The sequence below is a fragment of the Sinohyriopsis cumingii genome, unplaced genomic scaffold (genome assembly GCF_028554795.1).
Source record: "Sinohyriopsis cumingii isolate HCF-2022 unplaced genomic scaffold, ASM2855479v2 utg005412l, whole genome shotgun sequence".
Classification (NCBI taxonomy): Eukaryota; Metazoa; Mollusca; class Bivalvia; order Unionida; family Unionidae; genus Sinohyriopsis; species Sinohyriopsis cumingii.
In genome coordinates, this window is record NW_028316943.1 from 22,038 (window position 1) to 35,475 (window position 13,438).

Sequence of the window (13,438 nt, forward strand, 5' to 3'; positions counted from 1 at the left end):
GGTACCACAGCAAAGTCATTACAGGGTAATGTTTAGACGTTTTAAGTGATGTGTCCAACGCAAAGAAAACGTTTCACAAAGAAGGAATGATAGCGAGAGAATGTTCTTAGCAATGAACGCGGTACCGTGGTAACTGAAAGCAAATCAGTTCCAAGGAACTGGAAAAAGATAGGACTGACTGACAATGTATGCGTCCCCCTGATTCTGACTGATTTAACTACAACGACTAAGAAACAGGTATTGTGCGTCAGGTGAGACAGTGAGGTTCTAGACATAGGTTCAAAAGGTGTTTATTTTGTCAGTCACTGCAGAAACCACAATAAGTTCCATTTCGTATGCTGAGACAAAGTGTGTGGAGATTGCCTATCTCGTGCTGTAGGACTTCAGTTTTGTATGATGAAAGTCTTTCCTATTCTGTGGCGACGTTTTGAAGACTTCTACCGTCGAATGTGTGAATATGGTGGCTTAAGAATTCATCATCTTTTGCCATAGAGACTGTCCGGAGATAACATAAGACATGAACAGCGTGTGTGAGACTTCCACCGTCTAGCGTCCCCTGGGAAGGAGAAGGGGGGGGGTCTATGGTCTCTACTCTGAATGGAGGACTGACCTCTCGGACTCTTGGCTTGTGCGAGATTTTCCTTTTTGGAGGCTTGTTTCCTCAGTTCCTCTATATGACGATGGATGGAAGAGCACGCTGGATGACATTGATGGTTATCTACTATACGTGTGTTTTTAGTATGATTCTTAAAGGCCCCTTGGTGCAGAGTGTTTTCACTCTGCACCAAGGGGCCTTTAAGGTCATTGAAAGAAATTAATATGTCAACATATAATCGGAAATCATGAACAAAATGCTAGCGTGTGTGAATGTACCATAAGTTAATTGTTAAATATACCATACAAATTGCAGTCGAGGCAGGGACAGCTTTAACTGAAACTCAGAGGTTAGGAACTGCTAAGGTAACTTCCCGTGATCGTATAAACCCATACATCATCTCCGTCAAGGGAAATGTTTAGAAGTCTAGTACTAACAATTTTAATATCTACCAATAGACAACTGGCGGTTGCATGAGAGCGTATAAATGTAATGGCTGCCAGTTGTCTTTTGGTGTTTTAGGTATCTGAGATGCCAGAATAAAATTATCACGCGCTTGTCCTGTTTACATGCTGGGAAGCACTGATGTAGGAGCTAGAACTATCGTCCGACGTTGAAATGGCAAAACTGTTGGTCAGATAGACCCAAGTCTACCTGGAAAGGTTTCTTCCCTTGTCATATGTTATGTTGCCAAGTTTGAAATATACCTGTTCAGTAGTATAATCTGACAAGAATTTCTTTCGATTTGCTTTGAAAGATTTTGTGTTTTGTAGGAAGAAGGGAGGTAGTGCTAGTGCTTGTTCAGAAAGATAACATGTATGTCCATTATTTACATTATTTTCAGGAGCTAGGTTATTTAAATTGTGTTCGAGAAAACAGATAAATATAAAACTGTTTTCAATAAAGTCATCATCATCATCATCTCTCTCTCTCTCTCTCTCTCTCTCTCTCTCTCTCTCTCTCTCTCTGGCATGGCTTTGCAACGACAAGCACAAGTCTTGCACGATGACCGAATAAACTATGAACTGAAATGTGTATAAACATTGATACATTTATCTTAAGGAGATTAATACTGCATATTAGATGATATCAAGGATTGGAACAAAGCTTTCAATATTTACAGTACAAAAACACTTTTTGTACGACCAAATATCAAGAAAGTGTGTATATACTGTAGATGTATACGATAAACTGTTGTATATAACGCTAGACTTGCCACTGTGATATCACCTGTCTTTATGAAGAAGGTTTTAATGACATCTACATAACATGTGTTTGGCAACGTGTGTCTTCATATCTGGATTTTACCTTATGTATGTTTTATCCTGAAAATTATTTACATTCAGTTTGTTTTTCCCATATCGACAAAACTAAGAATGTCTGAACGATGAGTCTCTCTCTGAGAGCAAATTATTACGTACTTGAAGATGTGATATTTCAAGCCAGGCTTCTCTGTATTTCATCCGAACAAGCATAACTTTTCGGGTTGTCTAGACCTGATTAAAGATATGGCCAGGTACAGTGTACATTCCTTGTGCTCAACGTTCTTGTGGGATTGTACAATATTGTATAATGTTTATCTTGTAGTACATTCGTAATAAAGCATTGAGCTAACTTCAAAAGTACCTCTGTTAGAACTTTCATGAAGGAATGAATATCAAAGTGGCAACACGATAAACTAACTGGTAAGATGCCATCGTAGCGCTGTAAGATTTTTGTTAGATTTATAATTAGGATAGGGTTCTACTAGCGAATAGATAGTAGATTTGTTGCCATAGTGCACGATTGCTGCAATCAACTTTTTGATGTCTAAGTGTTGGCGTCTCTCACAACGAACCAAGAAGCATATTTCATACACACTTTGCAACATAAGAAAAATGTTACTGTCCTTCACCTAAGTTACAAAGAATGTGACAAAGATGTAATCAACATACAGGTACCGTTGCCAGTAAGTCTGCATGCTTCAGATCAATACCTTGGTCATTCCTACTGCAAAATACATAGGGACTGAACATACATTTAGCATTGTAAGTGTCAGGTGCTGAAGCAGGAAAGTAATAATTACAAATTTCCTTTCTGTTTCTTTCTCTTTGCTCATACTGACATTCGACTGAAAACAATATCAGAACCACTGTAACGCTGATAAATTATAACATAATGTAATTGCATGTTAGGTCCCAACTACCTACGTTTCATTAGTTTGGTTTAGAAGAGAAAATCATAGCAAGACGTTCGCTTTCTTGGGGGTTGGGTAGAGATTACAACTTTGATAATTGAGTCATGGAAGAAGGTAGAATGTCCACTGTCCGTTTTGTTTTAAGATGAATACATTCCAATACAATGTATTTATTAAACCTTCCGATATTACCCAACCTCCGCATCCTGCATGTGTGTCACAAGTATTAAATCTATAACTAGTGAGCAGTGTTGACTGTATTGTTACGATTATATATTCTTAAAATAAGTAACATAAAAAGAGTGAAGACAACAAGCTTTATACAATTGAAGAAATAATTTCTTTCCCTAGAGTACAAAGTAAAGAATGAGAAAAATGAACTTACGGTTTCTCGAATTAAATCGAAAAATAATCCAAGAATTAAAAATATAAGTCTTAGTAATAAACAGTCCTAAATGAAATAAGTTCGAGTCCCGATGAAATTTAAAATTGAAGGCGATGACGTGTCAGTTATAGTCAACTAGAAGAGTAATGGGTATAATCACCATATAAAAAGTGTAGAAATTCAATATAGGATCACAATCGATTGCATGTATTAATTTTACTGTCAAACAATGCAGACGTATAAAAGGGCCGGCCTCTGAAAAGGAAACCACTGCATGTTTTGTACGAAAGACCATACGTAAACAAATGACGGGAGAAGGGGCTATATAATAAGGCAGTTAAACATATCATCGTTAGTAAAATAAATAATAGACAGACAGACAGAGACAGACAGACAGACATTTAGACACACAAAGACAGAGAGACAGATTCAAATATGTAATATTATACAGGTTAGGTTAGAGAATTTTTAATTTGTACTCTGAGGAGATTTGATGCCAAGGCCGCTGGTAAACTGCACCCATCGCCTTAACTACACGTTCCATCTCGACCATGCACACATCATATTAAATGATGCTACAAAGTCTGTGGTAAAAGCATTCGAGCGTAGTAATTAATTACCATCTAATGATACAGTGATTCAAAAAAAGGTCTACATAACGAAGTATAAAGCATTACGAATATACACAAAACAGAAAGTGGTTTCTCTGGACTCTGCTGGAAATTACGTAGTTATATATATATATATATATATATATATATATATATATATATATATATATATATATATATATATATATATATAGAGAGAGAGAGAGAGAGAGAGAGAGAGAGAGAGAGAGAGATGGAGCAGCCATTCATTTCTAACACGTATTTATAACATATAATACTTCATAAATTATACATAGTTGTATAAACATAAAATTAAAACCTTATGATTATCCTTGCAATATAAATGCTTCTAAATTTCAACTAAAAATCAAAACGATATGCATTAATACTATAATCTATATAGGTCATTCAAATGTCTGCACGTTGTAAATCATGCCTTATCATTATGGTGTCCATTTTCTGATTTTCGAGGTGAATTACAGTCACAATCATGACCCAGGACCTCGTTTTATATAACACTGGAAAAGTGTTGAGCTTCCAATGTAAGAAAAATCAAAATATCTAGGAAGCATTGAACTATTATATGGATACAAATTTTAAGTTCGATGTACATTACATGAAAATATAATGTAAATGTAACTGGACGGTGCAGAATTTACGAAACAGCAGTGATAATACGGTAAACTTAATACAGCGAAGTGGAACAGATATCGCCTGAGATGGCAAGCGAAGGTTACTTAAACTTAATACAATTGGTCGGGGCAGGTGTGCTCGACATGATTATACTAGAATGGTAAAGTTGTTGTAGGGTTTAACGCCATTTTTCAGCACAAAAAAAAGGGCTATACATGGCGGCCAGTACCAATGTAGGAGGAATAACCCGGAAAAGCCCCGGAAATAACCACCGACCCACGAGAAGCTACTAGCAAGCTTCCTCGAATGATAAATTAAGTAAACCAGATGGCAAAGATTGCTTGCCAGATTGTAATTATGCTGTGTTAACGTTAGAGGAGTTAGACGGTGCCGACTTTGTCTTAGATAATTATTGGGTGGTAATGTTAATAAGTCTTGTATGAGCAAACGTTGCTTGAGTTTGTAATTACAGGATTATAGACAAAAAGAATCCATGAGCGAACGCCATCTATACTATTGTTTCAAAAGATCTGATTCTGTTTCGAAGTGTTACATAATGCCCTAAGTGTCATAAAAAAGAAAACATCGCAACACATGAAAAGACAATTTGCTACACATTTAATCTATTCGGATTTACATGACCTCTAGTGACGACCGGAATCAGTTACAGACACCAAGTTGTTGATGTCTGTTCCAGATTTTTATTTTGCTATGAAATTTATTTTTATCAATTGGGGATATATTTAGATCACGGGTTATAAAAGTAATTAAACAGTTACTGCCCTCCACCTTTCTCTACACATTGTTGAAAGGGAAACATCATGTCGAGACTGGCCAGCACCCTACACAGCTCTAAAACAATGCATTGGTTCCATAAGGGTCATCCATATTCCGTAGTGCAATAAAGCAGTGTATCGATTTCATATTCGGTAAGCTATTGCACAGTGCAATTAAAGAAAAGTTGACTTCATAATAGCCAATAGCATACTCCACAGTACAAAACAGAGAAACAATATATTGAACTCTGCAGAAGTCCAAATTGCAGAGGTTTTTTTTTTTTTTTATTTTTTTTTTCAATTTTTTTTGTTGTTGCTGAATGTCTTTTAAACAGCAAATAAAAGAAATAAAAGTTATTGACCCAGCATGATTTGTACAACTTCAAGATATGGACTCCGTGTGTAAAAATTGTCAAGTGACGAATTGTTTACTCAGCTCAGGAATTGTAAATAATATTGTTCAAACTTATGCGGATGTTAATTGTTTAGATAAGATGCATATGTACATAAAATGATCTAGATCGAATCATACACACATTGAAGCAGTATTTTGAAATCTAACATATTTAGGGTTCCAATCAAAACAAGGCTGGTGAACGAAGTTGGCGCGGATTATCAGAAACAAGTGTAAGGGTACCAAATTAAGCCCATATGTAGCTCGAAGGAAATTGAAACAGCGCACACGTTGAAGTACAAATAACCTAAATTTTACTTGAAAATGTCTCAGATAAAATTTTTGTTCTTTTTTTCAGGAGTAATCTCGTTAAATGAACCGTAAGTGATAAATCGAGAACCGGTGAAATTTATAAAGATGAACATTGTGTTGCGCTCTGAAAACCCAAAGATCAAACACAAACTTAGCTGTCATTTTTATATAAAGAATGTTTCCAGAAAAACATAACGCAGTCGCGGAGCTATTATCTACAGGCGTAATGGTTTGGCAGAAATATTGGGAAATGAATCGATGGATTTGAGTCTCTCCTGAATCAAAAGCTTTTGCAGTCGTTCTGTATTGTTTAAGTGACTAATCTCAACTGAAACTAACAACAAGTGTGTGGGCAGGCCACGGATTCCCTATATCATTCCTGGAAATAAACCTAAAGCGAAACTTAACTAGTATCTGAAGGACCAACGTACGTACGTACAGACAGTGGTGACACTATATGATATACAATTTTAGAGGTGGGGTGCTAATAGTAAGTTCTGGAGTCACAATCGTCTTTAACATTTATATGTAATTGGATCCACCAGTCATTTAACTTCAAATCTATTAATATTCACTAATGTATGGTTAAATACGATCATGTCAGATATTCGTAGTATGCTGTGTTTTACAAATGTTGGCTTCTCGAAAAAGGACCAGAAAGATCTGCTCACATATTAATGAAATTATTTATTAAAATTCAGTTACCTTTCCAATGATTCAGGTAAAGAGTCAGGATTATTTGCAAAACACGTTTAAGCATATCCCATTGACTTCAATTCCAACCATAACAGGTCCATGCCTGGTACGATCAAGCAAACATTCACACCTAGCCGACTGACTATGGATTTTGTCAGCGGACAATTCTATGTTACGTGGTAGTTAATTAACAACCTATTCGAAAAGCCCAGTGGACACAGATGTTCAGCCCTTTTCCCTCGCCATCCTCTTGTGGAACCAGAGGACTATTTTGTGCCTTTCCTATACCTGATGACCCTTTGACACCACCGACGAGCAAGACTCCAGACAGATGCCCCTCCCCACCAGCCAAAGAAGTGGAAATTGCGTATGTATTGGTGTATCCCCCAAAGGCGTGTTGTATGTGTTATTTTTTTTAAAAAGAATTTTGAAATGAAATATTTTTAATTTAGAAATGTGTGTTGGGGTATTTCTAATAAGTCCCTAGTGTATATATAGAATTGTTCATCCGAGAATGGTTTCTATCACCTTCTCGGAGTTCCTTCCCTAATTCTTTATAGTTGACCTTTGCTAGGGTCACCTATGTCCCATGTGTGCTATATGTGTGTGCTATATGGTATGATTGCTTTATATGTTTCTATGCTGGGACAACAATTTATTATCAAATTCAAGTACCCAGTTGTCCTATCTTTTCGTATGAGTATTGTTCTCAATAGGAGATTTTTAGAAAATTTTGAATGTTGGCGAGTCAGCTTTGTGCTATTATATAAATTAAAATCTTAGTGGTTTATATGCGTGCTATTTTGTATTCGCTCTCGCGTTTTATCATCAGATTAACTGTGCTCGAGATGGGGTCCATACTTTGTTTAATTATTTGTATTTCTCCTATCTCGAGTAGGTTATCTTTTATTTATTTAGTTACCAATGTTTCAAAAGATTATATAACAAAAAAATGAAACAGTGAAGTTTGTGAAGTATAAGAAGAAAAAAGATTCCTATAAAAGGGGTTAAATGACTATTTTGTATTTGTGTATGAGTGTGTGTTTGTGTGTATGTGTATGTGTGTGTGTTTGTGTGTATGTGAGATTTGTGAAGAAGAAAGAAGATTCCTGTAGAAGGGGTTAAATGACTTTTGTATTTGTGGGCAACCATTCCTGTCTAGATTGACGCTCAACAAAGATTATATTTCGCATAATTGTGGCATAATTTTTGTTCACAGCATTAGTCAGTTTGCTTGCTCGTGACAATAGAAACAGTTATCACTGATTTAAACGTGTCCCTCTGGAACAGGCCATATGTCAAATGAAAGAATGACGTCAAATTTCGCAATATAAAGGAAGATTACGACTTGGGAGCTCAGTTCTGATCTCAGCTGCTACAAGTCCGGAAATTTGTAGTTTCCAGAGAGTTACAGAAATGCGCGTGCTCCTTGCTGCTTTCGCCTGTGCCCTCGTTGGTAAGATATGTATTAAGCTGGTATTGGACAGATCATTACAGGGCTTAGATAACATAAAATTTCAGTGGATAGTATACAGTCTTATCATCGCCAAGCTTTAAAATTAAACTGAAAGTTAGGTCGGAATCATGTATATATGTGTAATGTTTGAATATGATATGCAGACGAAATTACGGGAAGAATGAGCATAAATAAGCGTATGGTTATTCATATATTTCATAGCATTTTACTTCAAAATAAGTTGATTCGCATGAGACATAATATATATATATATATATATATATATATATATATATATATATATATATATTATATATCACACTGGTGCCTTTAAAAGAGATCGTTTCATGGTCGATACTTATTATATTGGCTAATTATTTTTCTGCATTGGAGACCTGATAGTGTATTCAAGGATAAAGCTTAAATGTTAATTTCTGGAGGAAAAACAGTAGAGGTTGATTTCTATAGTGTGGCAAGGTAAATGAAAACGATAAATCATAGGTTGTTGATGACCATTCATGTTGTACGGTTGAAATCGACGCAAAAATTGTAACATCCAAAACCTGTTCCTAATTAGTAGAATACCTGTGAAAATTTAAATAGATCAAAATTCTCAATTTAATAATTCGTATACAATTATGGTGAGATATTTAACATATACTAAATCTACTTATCGTTAAGGTATTGGTAAAAGTGACCGATGTTAAAGACCATTTTAATGAAATTATATATCTGGATGAAAGGTAAACATACAACTTCCAATTGTGTTTGCTTGGTTAGTTGGTTGGTTGGTTGGCTGGTTGTTTGGTTGGTTGGTTCATTGATGCAAATTATGCAAACTACGTTTCATCACGATTACTTGCTATATTTTCAGTCTTACATCATGCAGCTTGTACCCTGCTACAGATATAAGAACCAAAAAAGCATCACAGATATTTTAAAATATACAAAACTTACTCACTTCGTTAATTCATTTATAATTTCTAACATGGTTGTCACAATGTAGTCCGTGGCTCAAATAAAACCAAAGTGTTCAATGGTACCTATGAGTCTGCTCAATGTCGTCTCAGAATGCATTTGATATTAAAAACAAGTTTTGAAAACGGAGTGGCAATGTGCCTGTAAATTTCAACGTTAGTGACATCTAAGAATTATGAATCATACCATTTCTGTTGTGCAAACAACGCACGCGCAGTGGCTCAAACATGGACGCCGTACTAGTGTTGAATTTCCGATTGGTATAAAACGCGATAAAGGTGACATTGTCATCAAGCGCTTGGTGAGAGTGGAGTTAGAAGTTACAAATCAACGAATCAGATGAATAAGTCATATGCACATTGTATATCTTGAAGCTTTTCATTTTTAAAATCGCCTGGTGGTATATGCTGCTAGAGGGTTAGGATCAAACAATAAATGCCATTATCTTTCAGGCAGTGTAACGTTATTTAGTAGCTAGTAATCTTATCATTTCCTTTGCAGTATTAGTGCTTAGTGAAAACTGTCCGCATGGAGTGCATGACTGTACGCTAACATGCTGGTCAAATCAGACTCTTCAGTGTCAAAATCACATCTGCACGTGCGAAACTCTTCACAATACTGGGAAAGGTAAGTGTAACATAACGAATACTGAATCATCTTTCATTTTGGGACACATTTTACTTATCAGTTCCATATAAATATGAGTAGTTCTAAAAACGTTATTTTGTTATGAAAGGTCCAACTATAAACCTGTCATTATTCTTTTTTTTTTTTGTATTTTTTTTTTTTGTATGTGCATGATACACTTGTTTGTCTGTTTTGCTGATAAGAATTATAAAGCAACATATTTCATTTAATTGCACCATCGTCAACGCTTTAATCCGAGTGTGTAACAAGAGCGCATTGCAAATTAACGAGATCTGACTGGCAAGACAATGTTTGGGAGATAGAGCGAAATTCAGACTTACATGATAAACTCTTTAAACGAAGGGACTTTGGTACTGTGCTGGTTTGATTTCAATTTTTGTAACTGGGAGACGGTTGTTTATACGTATGACACGAATTCGATAGCAAGTGTATAGATTATTTGTGCCATTTACAGCTCTCTCCACAAGGATAACCTGTGGGGTTTTAAAGGACCAATCCACAACAACTGTCGATTAAATCGCCCGTGTTAATATTCTTCGTATTTTTATTATTTTTTAAAAAACATTTTTCTGTTTAGGGAGAGGGATATAGCTTATTTACTGATTATATATATATATATATATATATATATATATATATATATATATATATATATATATATATATACTGTCTAAAATGAATCACCGAAAGTTAAGAGTTTGCATTCGTCTATTATACCCTCATTATCATGCAATAAAACGGTAGAGGTAGACAGACAGACATACAGACAGACAGACAGATAAATAGAAAGATAGATAGATAAATAGATAGATAGATAGATATATAGATATATAGATAGATAAATAAATAAATACTTTTATAGAAATGGCCACAAATCTCATATAATGTAGTTATAAGGAGGTTTTCTACGTATATATGAATTCAATATGTAAGATCCTGAGGAGACGTGACTTTCCTTACAGACTTTCTTTCCAAAATAAGCAACACAATCAACATATACAAAAGAGAGAGAGCTGAATTTACAAACGGTTTACACGGTGGTATGACTAACGCAAGTGTTATCTGAAAATTGCAGATGTCGCGCTTTATTGGTTTGAACTTCCACCTACGCGGCAATTAGACACACGCACACACACACATATGTACATAGATACATACACATACATATATACACACGTATACACACATACATACATACACACATACATACATACATACATACATACATGCATACATACATACATACATACGTTGATTATCCAGATTCATATGGGGACATGTAATTAATAAAGACAATTGGTCATCCGGATGATAGAAGAAAGTTGAGAGTCAATTATCTTCCGGTTGTAACGTTTACAACAAATGAGGTATGTACGAAAACGAAGACGAAGATATCGTGTCATACCAAAACATTACGATTAAAAAATTCTAAAAACGCAATCTTTTAATTAACCAGCAAATATTTTTCGAGAGTATTATGTTGCCTGTAGTGATTCATTAATTACATTTATTTCTAGTAAGTGAAAGAACGTGCTATCTCTTTCATTATAGGAAATAGTATCTACCAGTTTCAATAGGAAACTTATGAAGTTCCCAACTTAATTATGTTTTTAGACAACCTTTGGGTAATAAAAACATATCTTTTCTAAATAAAAAGTACTTTAAAATAACCTGTAATTACGACCTTTACATGACGTGTTTTGGTGTTAGCTGCCCAAGTTTGTCTGTGTTGATATTTAATCGTTGTTTTACATATTTTGTGGATGGCACTTAACTTTCATTTCTCCATATGAAGATTAAACAGATGTCATCTAATATAGTTTACGTTGTGCTGTAAAAAGGAGTATCTGCATTATATGTGTCTGATAATCGTACGTTTATATATATATATATATATATATATATATATATATATATATATATATATATATATATATATATATATATATATATATATATATATATATATACTTGGCAATGAAAAGTCTGCTGTGAAAGGTTATATTCACACACATGACTAACTTGTATAACCCCTCTGATCGCTGATCAACTATTAATTAAATAACCATGGACTATTGAATCCCTTTGATATGAATGGTAACCTCGAATTTGTGTATGGCAATATACTTATGGTCACAGCCTAACACACTTATATGCAAACGTTTTTTTTCTTTGTTTCTTACCTGTCCTTCCATTTCGAGTAAATAGTTGATTTTTGATAAGTTAATTCAATTAAGCATAATGTCATTGTGATAATTTGTGATGGGTGTGTTTGTTTCTTATTTTAGTTACTATATTCTATGGTGCCGTTCTGGTCGGCAAGTTTGTTTCGTTTTCAGGTCCCTTGAAATGAATAAAAAAATCATCAAAATATAGTACATGTGTGTACAAGTGTAAATTTTGTACAATCTGAGTCCGGATAAGAGACGTACTGTGTGTGTGATCGTTGTTAGTGCAAAATTAACATTATATTCTATTTTTTATTTTGCTAAAATGTGTATATTTTTTCTCCAACAGCGTGCTCGTCAAAAACTGACTGTACAGGTGCAAATAATCCAGAACCATCGCGATGTAATGATCACCAAGTACATTGTGTGGACAATACATGTCACTGCGCACACCATGGAAACGCCCATTTTCAAAATGGCGGAAAGTAAAATCATAGCTGGAGAGATACGAAAATGGTAATTATTTTACTTTTTCATGAATGATTATTATCGTTCTTCAAATTAGTCATTTAGAAAATTGAAGTACTTTATAAATAGTCTTTTTCAAAACTTTAAAGGATATGTTTATGAATTTTCATTGATGACAAAAGGTATGTATGTATGTATGTATGTATGTATGTATGCGTGTGTGTGTGTGTATGTATGTATGTATGTTTGAGGGAGAGTATGCAGATAGGTGGGTAAGTATGTTGACAGACAGGCAGACATGCCGCATGGGAAGGTAGGTAGGTATTTTGTATACGTACGTGCTTTATATTATTCACTATCTACCTTCTACTCTTTTATGCATTACATTAGCCATAAACGACGTTCCTTTTTGATTTAACAACAATTTAAACAAACTTTGCTTCAAAATGTATGGCAGTTTGCCTTTGCATGGTTTTCTTTTCCCGTATTAAAAGTCTGTATTTTTTTTATATGTAGACAGTATGTGGTCTACAAATGGACTAGAAATATCACAGAAAGAATCGTACATTAACAAATCTTTTCTTTCGCATTTTTAGGCTGAAGTAAACGGCATGATAGCGTACATGATGGAAAACACATGGTTGTGATTTGTGCTTCATGATGATTATTGTGCAAAATCAGAAATAAATATAGTTGTTAATGTTAATCCACATTTGAATGGAGTCATGTTAATGGTTTCTTTTTATTAGTGAAATTTTCATTACAGGAACAGCTCACTCCTGCCATGTTTGGTATCGTTCGAGCTTCGTAGCTAAATTGCTTCAATATAATGCAGTCACCTTGCTTTTACATCAAAACGTTTCTGCTGAAGAAAATAGTTTTGATTATCTATTGTATGGCTTAGATTACTACGCGTCATATGTTCGCGTATATTTTTGACGTCCGCTCCGGAGGTCAAGTGGTTAGAGCATCCGTCTTAGAAGCGGTGTTAGCGGATTTAAGCCCCGACCGAGTCATACCAAATACATAAAAATTGTACTAACAGCTGCCTCGCTAGGCGTTCAGCATTAAGATGTTAATGTTAGGACTGGTCGGACTGGTGTCAGGACAATATGACTAGGTGAGACATCATGCTACATGTA

General features: G+C 34.8%; 1 protein-coding gene across 1 annotated transcript; it reads left to right on the plus strand.

Moving 5' to 3' along the window:
* Positions 1-7,876: 7,876 nt before the first annotated feature.
* LOC149768910 (uncharacterized) lies at positions 7,877-13,008 on the plus strand. Its single transcript, XM_089949998.1, has 4 exons — positions 7,877-8,034; positions 9,514-9,639; positions 12,178-12,344; positions 12,893-13,008. The coding sequence occupies exons 1-3, from the start codon at positions 7,995-7,997 to the stop codon at positions 12,315-12,317; spliced, it is 306 nt and encodes a 101-aa protein (XP_089806124.1). The 5' UTR covers positions 7,877-7,994; the 3' UTR covers positions 12,318-12,344; positions 12,893-13,008.
* The last annotated feature ends 430 nt before the right edge of the window (positions 13,009-13,438 follow it).